General features: G+C 41.7%; 1 protein-coding gene across 2 annotated transcripts; it reads left to right on the top strand.

Annotated features, from left to right (window-relative positions):
* Positions 1 to 30: 30 nt before the first annotated feature.
* RNF8 (ring finger protein 8) lies at positions 31 to 12,904 on the top strand. Of its 2 annotated transcripts, none has more exons than XM_054629232.2 (8): positions 31 to 335; positions 2,599 to 2,727; positions 4,256 to 4,993; positions 6,075 to 6,137; positions 6,505 to 6,594; positions 7,752 to 7,859; positions 8,821 to 9,032; positions 10,887 to 12,904. In XM_054629232.2, exons 1-8 carry the CDS (start codon positions 246 to 248, stop codon positions 10,924 to 10,926), a joined length of 1,470 nt encoding a protein of 489 aa, XP_054485207.2. In that variant the 5' UTR covers positions 31 to 245; the 3' UTR covers positions 10,927 to 12,904. The 2 variants fall into 2 exon arrangements, with proteins under 2 accessions (XP_054485207.2, XP_054485206.2); XM_054629231.2 differs by having other exon boundaries at positions 8,821 to 9,025.
* Positions 12,905 to 15,171: the final 2,267 nt, after the last annotated feature.

The raw sequence follows: 15,171 nt of genomic DNA on the forward strand, positions 1-15,171 counted from the left end.
GCGGTGCGAGGCGGAGGCGGGACACGGAGGGACGCGGCGGGGCTGCGGGGAAGCACCGCGGGACGGTGGGAAAGCGCCGCGCCGCCGGCCCCGCGGCGCACGCGCGGGCTCCGGTCGCAGCCCGGGTTCTGTCGGGGCGGCCATCCCGTTCCGCCCCATCCCGTTCCGCCCCATCCCATTCCGCCCCCTGCGAGCGCCGCCCCCGCCGCAGCGATCGCTGCCGCCGGTTGCGGCGGGCGGGCGCCATGGCGGTGCGCGGGGTGCCGTGCCTGGCCTGGTGCCTCCGCCGAGTCGGGGCCAGTGGCGACTGGCTCCTGCTGGAGGCCGGCACGCAGGTGAGCCGCGCCGGGCTCCGGCCCTCGGAGGGGCGGGTGGGCACGGCTCTCGGGGCGCAGTTTGGTGGGGTCTCGTGGTTTCTTGCAGCGCTTCCCAGGAGGGAAAAGCACCGCCTCGTCCCGCTTAAGGAGCAGCCTCCGTTCGGGGCCGTTCGGAGCGGCCGCCGTTCAGCCCCGGTAACGCCCGAGGGCGGGGAGGGCGGACCCCGGCGCTGGAATCGCCTTGGCCAAGCCTTCGCTTGTTTAAATCTTTAAATTCTTCTGTCGTATTTAGATAGAGTTGTTCGTGTGACGGTAACGTAAGGACGCAGGGAGTCCGTAGCCTAATTAACAAGGCGATGCTTTTGGCGAGGTTAACAGTACCTAAGGCATTAGGTATTCGGGTGTAAACGAGGTCATGTTTAAATTGTGTTGGTTATGTTTTGGTGCGGTATAGAAATAGCCATTTTCTCAGCGATCGTGGTTTTTAATTGAAAAATGGGCTCTGGTACTCTTCCCTAAAAGCCAGCAGGCAAAGATGTGTGATCACGTTGGGGCAGTGTAAGAGGATTACTGTTCTGGTGGTCAAAATCAGGTGGTGTGGCTGATGCTGTCGCCAAGGCCTTGTGCTCACACACTGCAAAAAGCACCCATCCAAATCAATGCTTTTGTTACTCTCCCATTATGGATTTGAAGCCCTGAGATGTGCAGATCTCCTCGGTGAAGGACTGGAGGTAACTCAGCTTGCAGCCAGGGCACTGATAATTGTGTGGGGAATCCAGTTTGGGATGTTACTGCTCTGATTGTCTGCACAGTGGTTGTCATTTGCAGTAGGGAGGCTGATGGCATTCTGGTGCTGTAGGTGTGCCAGGCCACAGAGCACAAACTGCTTTTGCTGGAGATTTAAATCATAATCATAGAATATCCTGAGTTGGTAGGGACTCACAAGGATCATTGAGTCTAGCTCCTGACTCTGCCCAGGACAATCCTAAGAATCACACCACATGCCTAAGAGTGTTGTCCAGACACTTCTTGAACATTATCAGGCTTGGTGTTGTGACCACTTTGGTGCCAAAGAACACAGCTGATATGGGGATGGGATGTGATTTGCCAGTACTGCTGTGAGCAGCACTGAACTCCAGCAGGTGAGAGGTAACATCTTGGATGTCAAGTTCATTTGCTAAATGAACTTGATTGAGGGGGAGTTTTGTGACTGGCCCTGCTTGCTCTCACTCATATTGGTATGTGAGGTCCTGCATATGGCCCCTGAGGATGCTACTGCAGGAACAAATGCAAAGCTGGTTTTATGTTTGAATCCTCCTGAAGAAGGGAGTCTTTATCCATTTGAATCTCTGTACCTCTTACATATGTAATCCATGCTGACAGAAAACTGTATGAAACACTTAAGGGGTAGACACTAACACGGTTAAGTTTGCTTTTGTCTTCTTAATTTGCTTCCTTGCCTTTGGTTATGACATGGGGGTCTGAGTTCTTGCTCTAAACTCCAGGTGAGAACTGCTCAGGTAATGCAATGCACACATGAATTAAGAGAAGTGTGCAGAGGAGGCAGCAGAGGGAGGGAGAGTAGGGATGTGCTTTAAATAGCAATCTGAAATTAGATGAGATTCAATAAGATACTGTGCAATAGTACAATTAAATTATGTCCCTTCTTCCAGAAGATACTATTAGAGTCTAATCCAGTTACTTAGATCACTTTTACTACTGGTTATGAGCTGCATGTAGCTTAGATTCTGAGACATAAGATTGATGGTGTGACTTACAAAAGTATTGTGTATTCAGGGCAATGTTGAGTGGGCACTTTTTTTGATGGCAGTTTTCTGGGCTATATTTTTCCTGTATCTTTCCAGTTCACAAATGGTTGAACAGATGATCTAGCAAAAGAAAAGGGTAAGAAGTAATCTTGGGACCCACACACAATAGTGCTAGTTTGAAGAAATGGTTAGGTAATGACTGAGGTGGGACACAGATGGTTTGTGAGCGGCTTTGAGCAGCTTTGCTGCTGAGGAAGATTTCCATGAAACCAAGGTTGTAATGTGCCTCAGAGAAATAAAAATTTCCTCAGTGGGAGAGAAGGATAATACTTTGTAAGCTTCCATTTTCTATGTACTCTTAAATTTCAATGAAAAAAAATCATGATATGCCAAACTTTTTGGAATAACCATAAAACGTTGATCTAGAGTTTTGCTGTACTTAAATTGAAATGCCATAAACTGAATTGACCATGTCATTACTGATTACAGTAACTACACTACTTTATTTTTAGGTGACTATTGGCCGAGGATTAGATATCACGTACCAGCTGGTGTCAAAAACCTGTCCCCTGATGATCTCTCGTAAGCACTGTGTCTTCCAGCAGAATGCAGAAGGGCAGTGGACTGTCAAGGATAACAAGGTACAGAGACCAGTTGAAGACCTGGTACTCTGAGATTCATGGAATAGAATCCATTGTTTTGGATCTAGCAATGTATGGGCTTTGATACAGAAAAAGTGTGATAGAAGGTCCGTGGGAATGTGTCTTACCTGTTGTGCACTTCCAGCAGGAAACTTCAGTCTGCTGCAGTAGGGATGCAAACTGGATTGCTTTCTCTATGTAGATCCACCTCTTGGTTTAGCATTTTTCAGACCAGTGTGGCCTGGCCAAGGGCACTTTGCCGTCTATGAACCTGTTTGGTGTTGCTTTGTTAAAAAATACCCTATATGAATTTTGACATAGCATTTTATCCTTTCAAAAGGATAACATTATTGGAGTGCTAATGAAAAGATGAAGTGCAACTCCTTATTGTAGTGACACAATTGCTTTAATGATAATCAACTTCAACAAGAATCTAGTGTTAGAAAAACCAAGCTTCATGTTGTGTTCAAATGAGTTTCTCCTGAAAGTTCTCCTCAGCTGATTAGGATAAAATGTTGGTGTAAGAGTCCTCAGCTGTGTCTCATTTTGACTTCAGTAATCTCTTTTTTATATCATGATCTCTTCACTTTCTCATTTGGTCTGAAAACAGTAAAATGAATAATTTGCTTTAAAACAGCACTGGTAGAACAAAAATGTTCAACACGTGATGTACATTTGAAGGATGTTTGGGTTGACAGCAGATTAGTCAGAAAGGAATGGAGTGGCTACTATTAAAATTACACTGCTCTTAAACAAAACCCTCTTGTAGTACATGTATAAACTTGAAAACCTAGTGTTATTGCATGATAGGAAACATCTACCATAGATTAACTATTAACTGTTTTCACTGTTGACCAGTTGGTCAGTTTGTTTCATTGAATGTCATTATGTCAGTTCCTAGTGTTTCTGCAGTTCATCCTGAGCACAGAGCAGTTTTGCTGGTTTTGAAAACTATTTTTTGAGCTAATTTTGAAACCTTTTTTGTGCTTTGAACATTATCTCTAGAAGAACATTTTCCTTCTTTACAGTCTCCATGTATTAATGAAAAACTTTGTTTTCTTCAAGGAGTATAGCCAATGCTTCTTTCAATTTCCTATTTTTTTCCTGGAATTTCAGGTAACAATGGTCAGGAAAAATTACTTTAGTATTCTATGTTTCTGACAATGATCTATTGTGAGAGTCTTTTAATTATTTAGTTCTTATTTCTGAGGCTTTTGTGCAGGTTTTTCCCCTCAGAGTTCATTGTTTTCCTTCTGCACAAGCATGTATGTCAGAATGTTGCTCTTGGTGCTTGTACACAAAATCTATAATGCAAGAATAATGTGCAGTAAATAATACAGTGCAGTAATTGTAATAAATGCAACACTGAGCCTGTAAACTGGATATCACAAGGTTTATTTGAAGAGGTGGCTTGTTCTTATTAAAGCACTGAAGAGGTTGGCTGTGTTTATTTACAGTTGCCAGAAATAACTTTCAGAAGACACTGTAACTGCATATTAAATTTTGGTGGTTCTGTGTTTATTGGCAGAGTCTAAATGGAGTTTGGCTTAATAAACAGCGCCTGGATCCATCAAAAGTCTATCCTATAGCTGAAGGAGACCGTATCGAGTTGGGAGTGCCTTTGGAAAACAGAGAGACTGCTGAATATGAGTATGAAGTAATTAAAGATGAATGGGAGAAAATTAGACCCTTTTTAGCCCAAAGAAGTGACCTGGGGAAAGCTAAGAGTTCAAGACCTAAACGTAAATTCAGTTTGGAGGAATTGGAGACGTGTGAATCAGAAGGCCCTTCAAACTCCAGATGTAAAAGAGACAGAATGTCCTGTGGCAGTGAACCTTTAGATAAATCATGGAGACAGGCAGAGGAGGCCAAACGGCTAACAGAGAAGATGGATGTCAAGCTGCCTTCTCCTGGACCCAGTGAGGGGGATAGTGGTCCAGTGCATGGTAGCCCTGTTCACTCCAAAGCTGTGACTGTCCCCCAGCAGGACCAGAAAGGCTCTGGTCTTGTAGAGTCATGGACTGGCTTGAAAAAGCTGAGAAAATCTCTAGAAGATACAATGAAATTAAAGGTCAAAGTGCAGGAGAAGCAGACTGCAGTTCTAAATGTCAAGCAGAAGCGCAGGAAATGTGATCAGAAGGAGATCCTAGTAATGGAACAGGAGCTGCAGGAGTTGCAGAACCAACTCTGCATGGAACAAGAGCATCAGCAGCAGCAGGTGGAAGAGCTGGAGAGGACATTCTGTAAAGAGCAGCAGAAGCTAGAGGTATAGTGGTGGCAATAATTTTGACCTGTGTCTTCACTTTGATGGAATGCTTCGTATAAGGCATTGATCCAAAATAGCTCTTGAACAGTAACAAAAATAGTGCTTGTGTGATTTACCCCTAGTAAAGTTTTCGTGGAAGTATTTAACTTAGCATGTATCACAGTGCACGTACCAAAAGAAAGAGCAGAGACACAAGAGATTTGGCTGCATGGGGAATTCAGAAAAAGGTGCAAAATAAAGCATTTTAGTTGGTAAAGAAGCATGTTTTTAAATAAAAAAATGAAAGTCATTGCATGATCTCTCTTGCTTATAGAGAAGACAAGTAGAAAAATAATCACTTAAAGTGTGAATTTCTCTCAGTATATGGCTGAAATAAAGCCCAGTTTGCATGGCAAGTGCACTGTCTTTACAGTCAATGAAATTCTGTATGCCTTAATCCCTTGGGGGAAGTAGATTATTTTCCTACTTTCAAAAAACCCTCTCTTACAATCTGTAAGTACCTTTAAGCAGTAAGTATATGTCATAAGTTGCTTTTTTGGTAACAGACAGAAATCTGTTTGAACTTGAGACTGCTCAAAATCGGGTTTAAAGAAAGTGAGGATTCATCTTGGAGTGAGTCTAATAATTTATTAGTTACTTCCTTAAAGTCTACTGCTAAAGGCAAGATACCAGCATCAGAAGTACAGAAAGTTTGGAGTTGTGTCCTTAGAAACAATGGGACATTTACCTGGAGCTTTAGGTAGCTCTAAAGTCTTTGAACGTACTCAGAGACAGAGTTGCAGCTTTTAAGCTGTTGCTGATCTCTTTGCTTCTATGAATATGCTGGTGCCTTTTGAGCTAGAATAATGTGGAGGTGTTCCAAATATGGAACTGTAAATGATATATCCATTTTAACTCAGTAAAGGATTGGTCTAATTTCTGTTGTACACATGTAACCCTTGAGTGGAACATCTCACCATTTGTTGAAAATCAGTGTTGTTTCCTTAAGCATATCCTCTAAAGAGAGTGTGCAGAGTAGTAATTTTCTCTCTTATGTTCTTCAAGTCTTTTTTTTTTTCCCCCCACTTCTTACCCCACCCAGGGAGAAAAGTGTCAACAAGGGGAAGAGAATCTGAAGGAGCAGCTGGCCCAGGTCCTGCAAGAGGCAAGTGATTATGAGTCTAGGTTTGGTCTAACTGTGTAACTCGGATATTTAAATCTTTCCAAATGTTGTGGCCTCTTGGTAGAAGACAAGGACTGTGCCTTAGGTGACTGAATAAAAACCTAATTGAAGTGAAAGAATAACCTGGAAGAGGGAATGCAAAGAGTGGTGGCACAGGGAAGGTCATAAATAACTGGCAGTGCATTCCAATTTTAAGTTAAACTGCCTTAACACCTCAACTTATATGTGTTGCTCTTCTAGAGGAGAATAGGAGAAATGAGTGTGCTGAACCTTATGACTATGACCATGTATCTTTAATAGGATAGCTTAGAATGGTACTCTTATAACTTCTGGAATGGTATTGTTACAGCATCGTGCTTTGATGGAAGAACTGAATCGTAATAAAAAAGATTTTGAGGAGATAATTAGAGCCAAGAATAAAGAACTGGAAGAAACCAAGGTAAGGAATAACTGCATTCTTAGTTTTATTCATAAGTGAAAAACTATATGCTAAATGAGCAGAGGAAATGGTTTATTTAACATTTATCTTGGCTCTGCCTGGCTTCCTATAGTGCAAAATTTCTTTGTTTTGAGGTGGTAGCCAACACTGGAAGGAGGCACCTTGCCCTTTTCATAAATTGATGTCAAACAGTTGTTATTAGATCTTTCTCAATCATAAAGAAAGCCCAAAGCAGCTGAACAGTGCATTTTGGAAGAGAAATGGGCCCATTGCACACTTTCTTTGAAAAACAAACAAAAAATCAAGCCAGAAATAACAGGAAAAAATCCACCGGCAAACCAAAAGTGTTTAAAAAGTGAGGTGCTTCATTTTCAGTCAAAGTGTACTCAAGTAAAACTGCATTGTGACAGCAGTTCCAGAAGGGATTGTAGGGCAACCAACATGGAATTTGAATAATGAATGAGATAAACCACAGTTCTTCCTGCCCTTGACACAAAGTGATGAGTGAAAAATAATTAAGGAGATCCTTTCCTGTGTCTTACTTTTGGAAGTTATCACATTATCCACCACTGACAGTTTGCTTTGTTTTTATAATGTCATCTTTGGAAATTTAGTTTCAACTATAGCTTCAGTTAGTAGAATTTTTCTGTTATTTTTAGAAGATAGAGCAGGTACTTAGCCTAATCAACCTAATTTAACTCTTAACAGGCAAACAAAAAGATTAGGTTGTTAAATGCAAGTAAATGTTTTAAACTGTATTACTTCCTTTTTTTAGTATTTGAGGTGTTTAGTCTGTTGGGTGTTGTGCTTTTTATATCAGACACAAAAAAAACCAAAACTGATTAAAGCCAAACTCTTGCTAGGAACAGGATGAAAAAGATTCTGAAAAGATTGGTCTGCTGGTAGTTACTTTAGGCTGAAGGGAATTTTGGGTAATGGCTGTTCTCTCTTCCAAGTTCTCCATAGTAGGTGGGAATAGTCTCAATACTGTTGAGACTAGAAAGAGGAAAGAGATTACAGATCTGGGTATGTGATAGATATCCACTCCACTTGACGTGTGGAGATTTACAGTATGATTTTCTTCCCCCTGCACACACTCCTGCCAATTCAGAAGAACCTTGTTCTTTGTTGATACACAACATGTACTTTTCCACCAGGAGGAGAAGGAAAAGGTGAGAGCCCAAAAAGAAGAGGTGTTGAATCAGATGAATGATGTGTTGGAGAATGAGTTGCAGTGCACAATCTGTTCTGAGCATTTTATCGAGGTATGTTTAAACCTGTATGGGTTTGCCAGTAAAAAGAGAGACTTGAGAAGCTTTCCATAGCTCTAGTAACACAATATTTAAGCCCTTTTCTTTACAGACCCACAGTGAGTTCTTATGGGAAAGAGTTGATCCAGAGATCTATTCCATCTGCTCTGACTATTCTTTGCTTGACAGCAAGTTCAGCTTTAATGTCTCTATCTGCATAGACAAGAGTGCTTAATCCTAAAATGCACATAAGTTTGGAGCACTTGTGTAGGTTTTTGAACTGGTGCCCTGAGTTGCTGCTGACAGCTGCTTGGGGAAGAATTATTTTGTAGTGGACCTTGCTTTAAGCTGACTAGAGTTGGACTATTTGAGGTTTAGCTGTATGGAGAGGTTAGTAAAGGAAGGGAGGTACAGTATTCAGTCAAGTCCTGGGATGTTTATATTGTTCAGATAAACTTTTTCTTTGAGAAATTGGCCTGTTTTCATTTGATTCTATAAGTTATAGTGTATGCTTGTCGTGTAGACTGTTATTTTTGTTTATGTTTTGCTAGAAGGTCAGTTTCATTACATTATTGTTTTACTATGGGAAATTTGATGTGTTAGCCTTGTTATAATGGCTTAAGAGCTAGCTGAAATTTTAATTTCTGGTTTCTCAGTATATTAAGATGCTATTTTGCAGTATCTGAGGTTTTTCCATAATTTATCCTTTTCAAATTGGGGTAACTTGTAATAAAATGAATTACTTTTTCCTGTTTCTGACTTGCTGTGACTTACAGTGACTCCATTAACTGACTTGTAATGCTGGCCTGGGGGAGTTTGTGTGTGACTCCTGTGAAGGCCCTAAAGGCTTTGGGGTCTCCAGTCCCTTTCCCTATACAAAATATTCATCTAATATTTCCCTGTATTCAGTACATTTTTGCTTGACAGTGCCTGTGTGAGCTTGCTGTGACCAGTGTCCTTCTGCTGAATCCCACAGGCGGTCACTCTGAACTGTGCACACAGCTTCTGCTCCTACTGCATCAATGAGTGGACAAAACGTAAAGCGGAGTGCCCTATCTGCAGGCAGGAGATCAAATCAAAGACACGCTCTCTGGTGCTGGACAACTGCATTAACAGGATGGTAGAAAAACTGGATGTGGAAATGAAAGAGCATCGCCTGAGCCTTATCAGAGAGCGGAAAGGTGAGAGGTGGGTGGATGTTGCATGATGAGTACAATCTCTTATTCCATCTATTTTGCACAACTTTCTTTGGCACCTATATACCAAGAAGATGCTCAGGGAATGCTGCAGAAACACACACACACAAAAAAAAAGAGATCTCTCAACTAACTAGCTTTACTGCATAGTAAAACAAAATTAGTACAAAGTTTGGAAAAAGGCTTCAGTATGAATTTCATGGTCTGGCAGGAAAACTTAATTTAACCATGCTAAAGGTTATGCTCTTTGAAAGAGATCACAACAAATAAAAGCAAAAACACATAGAATGGTCCTTGAAAAATTTACCAGGCACTTTTGATTAAACTGTGGAGTACCTAATTACAGAAACTCAGCAGACCTGACAAGAAGCTCTGAATTCTTTTCTATGTGCTAGATTTATGTAGGAAGTCTCTGAAAGAGACACTGGTATATCATGTAAGTATGGCTGAACTGACAGTTGCTCTGAGATGTTTATTTTTGTGGAATTAAAGCCACTGTGGCTTATAGGCATAACATCTTGCCTAGTTGTTGCTAAAATACTGTGCATGATGGTGATTGGTTTATGAAAAACCCCAGTATGGGTTATTCCTAGTCTGCTTCCTTCTAAATTTCTTTCTAGAGCACTTGACATTGGTATCTAGGTGCTGAAATGTAGATGTCTGTTCCTGCTACCCATTAAATTTCTATTGCTGTATTCTCTTAAGTAATTGTTTTGTTTTCCCTTCATAGAGAGGAGTGCATGATCCTTAATTTTGCAGTGTACCAAATTGTATTTTTACCAAAAGAAAGGTGCTTTTGATAGATGTGCCATGGTGACATAGAATGACATCACTAAGCAGTGCTAGTTCAAGCCTGAAATGACAACCTATGTAACCCTTTCAGTCTGATTCCCTCAGGAAGTGCTGCATTGCTGAGGGGCTGCCCAGCTCAGCTACAAGAATTGCTTTTACCTCTGTGGAACTGAGGCAGCCCCTGTGCAATGCGTGCATCTGCAGAGTGCCACAGTGCTCCTAAGTGTCTGCTCAGGTGCCTGATGGGCACTAGCTGAAGTGGTGCCTTCATTGCAACCCATTGTGTGCTACACCAGTGGTCTTCATCCTTGCTCAAACAAAAAGCAAATGAGTTCATAGAGTACCTTCAGAAATAATTACCAGTGGAAATAATTTAAATTTACTGTGACACACTTCAGCTGGAAGGTGAAATGGTTTCTGTGCCTCTTTTTGTGCAGTGATGGAAACATTTTGATTGAAATGAAGATAACCATTTGTCTCTTTAAAATTAATTCCTAAGAAATATCCCTGTTAAAAGAAGAGTAATGTTGGAAGTGGCACTTAAGAAGCTGTCAAGGCTTTCTAAGAAACCTTTCTAGGAGTCTTAGTAGCCCCAGCACTAGAAGGACAGCTTTCAGTCTTAAATAGATGAAGCTTTTGATGAGGCTATAAATGTCCTGAACAAACAGTACTTGTTTGAGAGCCCCTTACCACGTTTTTTCTTTCCTTTTCTTACCTGTCAAGACACTGAAATAGTTAGCCACTTCCATTGCCTGTTGTGTCCCTGTGGAGGGGTGGAGAATGTCTCCTCCTCACCTGTGTTACCTTAATAGGAAAAGACATAGAGAACACTTTAGAGCACTTAAGAAAACAAGCAAATAATAACTCCCATACCTTTGTTGTTTTTTTTTATGCTGAAAACTGAAATGAAAAAGGCCTATATCCTGCAGTTTGAAAGACTTATTGCAAACTGACCGTGAGAAGCTAAAATATAGTTTCAAAGACAAGTAGTAATTTAGCACTTGTGGGTACAGTGGTCACAGCTAACTTTTATATCTGTGTGTTTTGAATGCAGAGAAACAGAATGTGATGGTGAAGCCAGCCGCAGACAGTGACAACGGTGTCCCTTCTACCACCTACTCCATCTTGTCAATGAACAGTTGTGACAGTGAGGACTCTGAGGAGGATTCTTCCTATAGTGAAAGCTACTATGTTATCTGAACATTGTTACTGTAGACTTATTGCCCCTGTGCTGCCTAGAACCAACCCAATGGTGTTTGGTTGACTGCTGCTGGAGGAATGGACTGGGCACCTGGAAGGACCTGTCAGGAGGCTGGAGCTGTAAACTAGCAGCGTTTGGAAGAAGGATCTTGTTTTCCAAATGAATGCACAGAAGCTTGATCTCTAAAACAAAATTGGGTTTGTGAGAGAACAGACTGCCATTATGCTGGCTAATTGAATTACAAACCCTAAACTTCCACTTTAGCTTGTGACCTGCTCAGTGTAATGAAAGAATTTGTATTGAATCATTGCCCTTTCCCTAACAAATTACATGTTTACATCAGCATCCCTTATTTCAGGCAGCAGAGGGAATGTCCCAAGCCTTTTGAGAACTTGGCCGTCCCCACCAGCAGGCAGGAGATAGGTATAGCAGGAAAAAGTGCCAATGTGGGTTTACCTCTTGAATTTCATATGGCAACTAGAGTCATCCCAGGCCTTTGGCATTGAAGGTGATAAAGGGTGGGATACAGACACTGTTGGCTGCAAGTGCATTGTAAGCTAGCTGCTGGCCATCAGCTTGCTCTGTTTATGTAGCCCATTTTCCATTAGATAGGGATAGAGGAGATTAAATCTTCCAGAAGCCTTTAGCTAGTGTTCTTTTCATTTAGTGTCTTTGGTTTGTTCCCTCTTCAGGCTTTTGCATAAAGGATTTTAGAACTGGGAAGCAGCACATCCAGAAACTTTTAGCAATGACTTTAAAAATGTATAATCAGCAGCAAGAGAGGAACCTCTGCATCTTTAGGTGTACTGCTCTCCAAATTAATGAAATGTCCTGTTGGCAGGGTAGGAAAGCAGCATCCATAGACAACCACAAGATACAGAATGAAGCACTTCTTTTTATTGTTTACAAGACCTAACTGTTGAGCTGTGGGTGGTACTACTCTCATGCCAAATCACTCGTTCATAAGAGATTGATCAAGTCTTGCCTCATCCTATCATGTATTTGTCTGTTGAGTTCCATTTTCTAGTGACTTATGCTTTTGACTTAGCTGTTACATGGAAAGGACTCTTACACTGTGAGAACAGGATGGGGAAGCCCTTCTCATCTATAATATTTCTTTGGCTCTTTGTATATACCTTTTTGGTTCTATGTTTATTTTGTTTAAGAACAAAAATATAAATCCATTTTTGCATTAGTGTTCTTTGGTGCAGCCACTGAGATGTCATCTAGTTGTCTTAGGCTTTCTTTAGAAAACAGACTATCTAATTTAATGACTTTGCTTCATTTTTTGATTGCTGTATGCAGTGTGACTATTGTAAAGTTAATTGAAAGACGTTTGTATTCAGGAACTGATCAAAGACAGCCCAATCCTTCAAGACTGTGACTACCCTAATGCTAATTTAATAGCTACAATCATACCTCTTACCTGCTTCCCCCGAGAAAGATCCCATTAGAAAGGTGCATGAATGATGTCCTAAGGGAGTAGTGCTGACAAATTTGGTCAGTAGGATTCAAACAGGGGAGGCCTGATCTGTGGGCCAGGCAGCTTGCTTAAAACTTCAGTGTAAGGTTTCTTTTGTGAAGGAGACATTACATCTTCTGTATTCTTCTTTCTCTTTTAATGTTCATTTTCTGTATGTGCTCTTGAGAGTTTCTTTTGTGAATAGATGCTTTCTAGAATGAGCAAGAGAAGAGAACTCCTCAAAATGCTCATGAAATTGGCTGATGTGGAACAGGCATTTCCAATGAAGAGGAGTGGAAGGAAAATACTCTGGTTACATAGGACTGCGAATTCTTCGACTCTGTATCTCTTCCATACTGCTGTGTTTTTTTTCTCATTTCATTTTGCAAAATACATATTTATTTTATTATGTTGGTGTTTATGCATATTGCAGAGAAGGATAATACTTCCCCTGGTAGCAGAGTGGTAATCTTTGGTTTGGTTTCTGATTGTGTCCTCTTTTCACTAGAACACAAAGAATGTAAGTGGTGTATTACAAATTATTTTCACTCTTACTGGTAGATGCACAGTGTGAAAATGTCCACAGAGAGAGGTTAAGTATTAATAGTGTCCACTGACAAAAGCAGACCTGTGTATCTGCAGTGTGCTCTCCTTTGCTCTAAGGTCTGGATCCTTTCTTCTGCTTGGTTCTACTTGGATGTGCCCTTGGAGATGTTATGCCCTGAACTGTTACCTGGGATGGCATCAAGTGCTTCCAGATGTCAGGCTACAACTGAGCTAGTCACAGATGGTGCAGGGCAGGTTCAAGACCTGCTGTTTCCCTTGGAAGACAGCTGTCAGGTAGTGTGATAATCAGACACTTTCAGAGCAATACAATGTCAGCATCAGTGGAAGAGTTGGGAAGGGGTGCCGGTAAAAGAGGATCACCACAGAGGGGTGTTTACCTCATACAGATCTGTGGAGTCCAAGACCAATCTGACAATCTTGTGCAAGAAAAATATACCACATGTGTGGTGAGCCTGCCGCAAGCAGAGCGGGAGCTTCAGACAAAGTTTAGTTATTAAAGAAGCCCTCCCATTGAGTCACAAGGTGCAGACAGGGCCCCCTTGCTTTCTTCTCAGAGAGGAGCCTGGATGCAGCTGGATCCAATCTTAGCCCCAGACTGTCAGTGGTTCATGTGTAAAGGATTATATAGATGTAAATGAACCTTTATACAACTTGGTCCTGGAGGATTTAAGGATGGCAAACCAGATATATAAATATGTATGATTTATTATGATAATGATTGGACAAAAAGATCTTAATCAGAATTATTTACTAAACAGTATAGGAGGTAGAACAGCTCTTACAGTGCACTATGATGCAATATTGAAGCAATTGTCTTAAAGCAATTGTATTAAAGCTAGGAAAAAAACCCAGTTAAGTAGAGATAATGTTATTCACCCATGACTAATTTCTTCTGCTCAGTCATGAGGAGTAAACTTGAGCAGCATCCCCAGTCAAGGGAGAAATCTTCACACATACACTTCAAGAAAGGGTATATTAAAATATAACTGGGACTGGGCTTTTATAGTACGAAGTTTTTGACTGTCGATCATAGGTCTCCAGGCTAGCTGTGTCAGCTCAGCAACTTTGGATAAATTATCCGTAGTATCGCTTATTGGTTCTGCATATTTTACTAGGTCTACCACATCTTCATCTCACTATCAGGATGTTTAATTTTGGGACTGATGAGTCAGACTGGTTTCAGCATTATTGAGCATCAAAAGCATCATGATGACCCCGTCTTCATTTACCATGGATAGCTTTTCCCATAGTCATTGTTCAAGTTGTTTTTCCCATTCCAGGCAAGCATCCTGCTACAGAGCCTTAGCAACAACTGTCAAATTTAACTGCAGAACATGCAACAGACAATTCAATAATCTAGCTGTGCCCCCCTTCCCCCAAGTGAAGTGCAGGTTTTCTTTTCCAAAGGTATGCTCTGACTAGTCAATGTTTTACTTTCTCCTCCTCATCCTCCTGTCCTGCCATAACTCTACCTATTTAGACACACAGTTTACGGCAACTACATAACCATGAGCCACACTTCCCAAGTAGGATCCCCCTGTCTCTTGATACTACTGTGTTTGCTTTGGTTTTGTGAGACTAAGCATTCCAGCTTGTGTGCTGAGCTCTGTGTCCCCAGGGTTCGAGCTTAATGCAAACTACAAGACGGCTCCTAGGATTAGGTTGGAAAAGACCTCTGAGGTCATCGAGTCCAACCCATGACTGAACACCACCATGGGAACCAGACACTGGCAGTGCCACATCCAGTCTTTCCTTGAGCACCTCCAGGGATGGTGACTCCACCACCTCCCCGGGTAGCACATTCCAATGTCGAATCACCCTTTTTGTAGAGGAATTCCTCCGGCTGTCCAGCCTGAACCTCCTCTGGGCAGCCAGGGGTTATAGCCTCTTGTCCTGGCACTGATGGCTGGGGGGAAGAGGCCGATCCCCGCTTGGCCGCGACCTTCTGGGAGTTGTAGAGAGCGATAAAGTCATCCCTGAGCCTCCTCTTCTCCAGCCTAAAACACTCCTACCTTCCGCTACGCTACACGATCGATAAACATTTTTATATCCATATATTTACAAATTATTAAGTCTGCAGCGTTTTCTACAGAACCCCGGGGTTTCAGC

The sequence above is a fragment of the Agelaius phoeniceus genome, chromosome 3 (assembly GCF_051311805.1).
Source record: "Agelaius phoeniceus isolate bAgePho1 chromosome 3, bAgePho1.hap1, whole genome shotgun sequence".
NCBI classification, from domain to species: Eukaryota; Metazoa; Chordata; class Aves; order Passeriformes; family Icteridae; genus Agelaius; species Agelaius phoeniceus.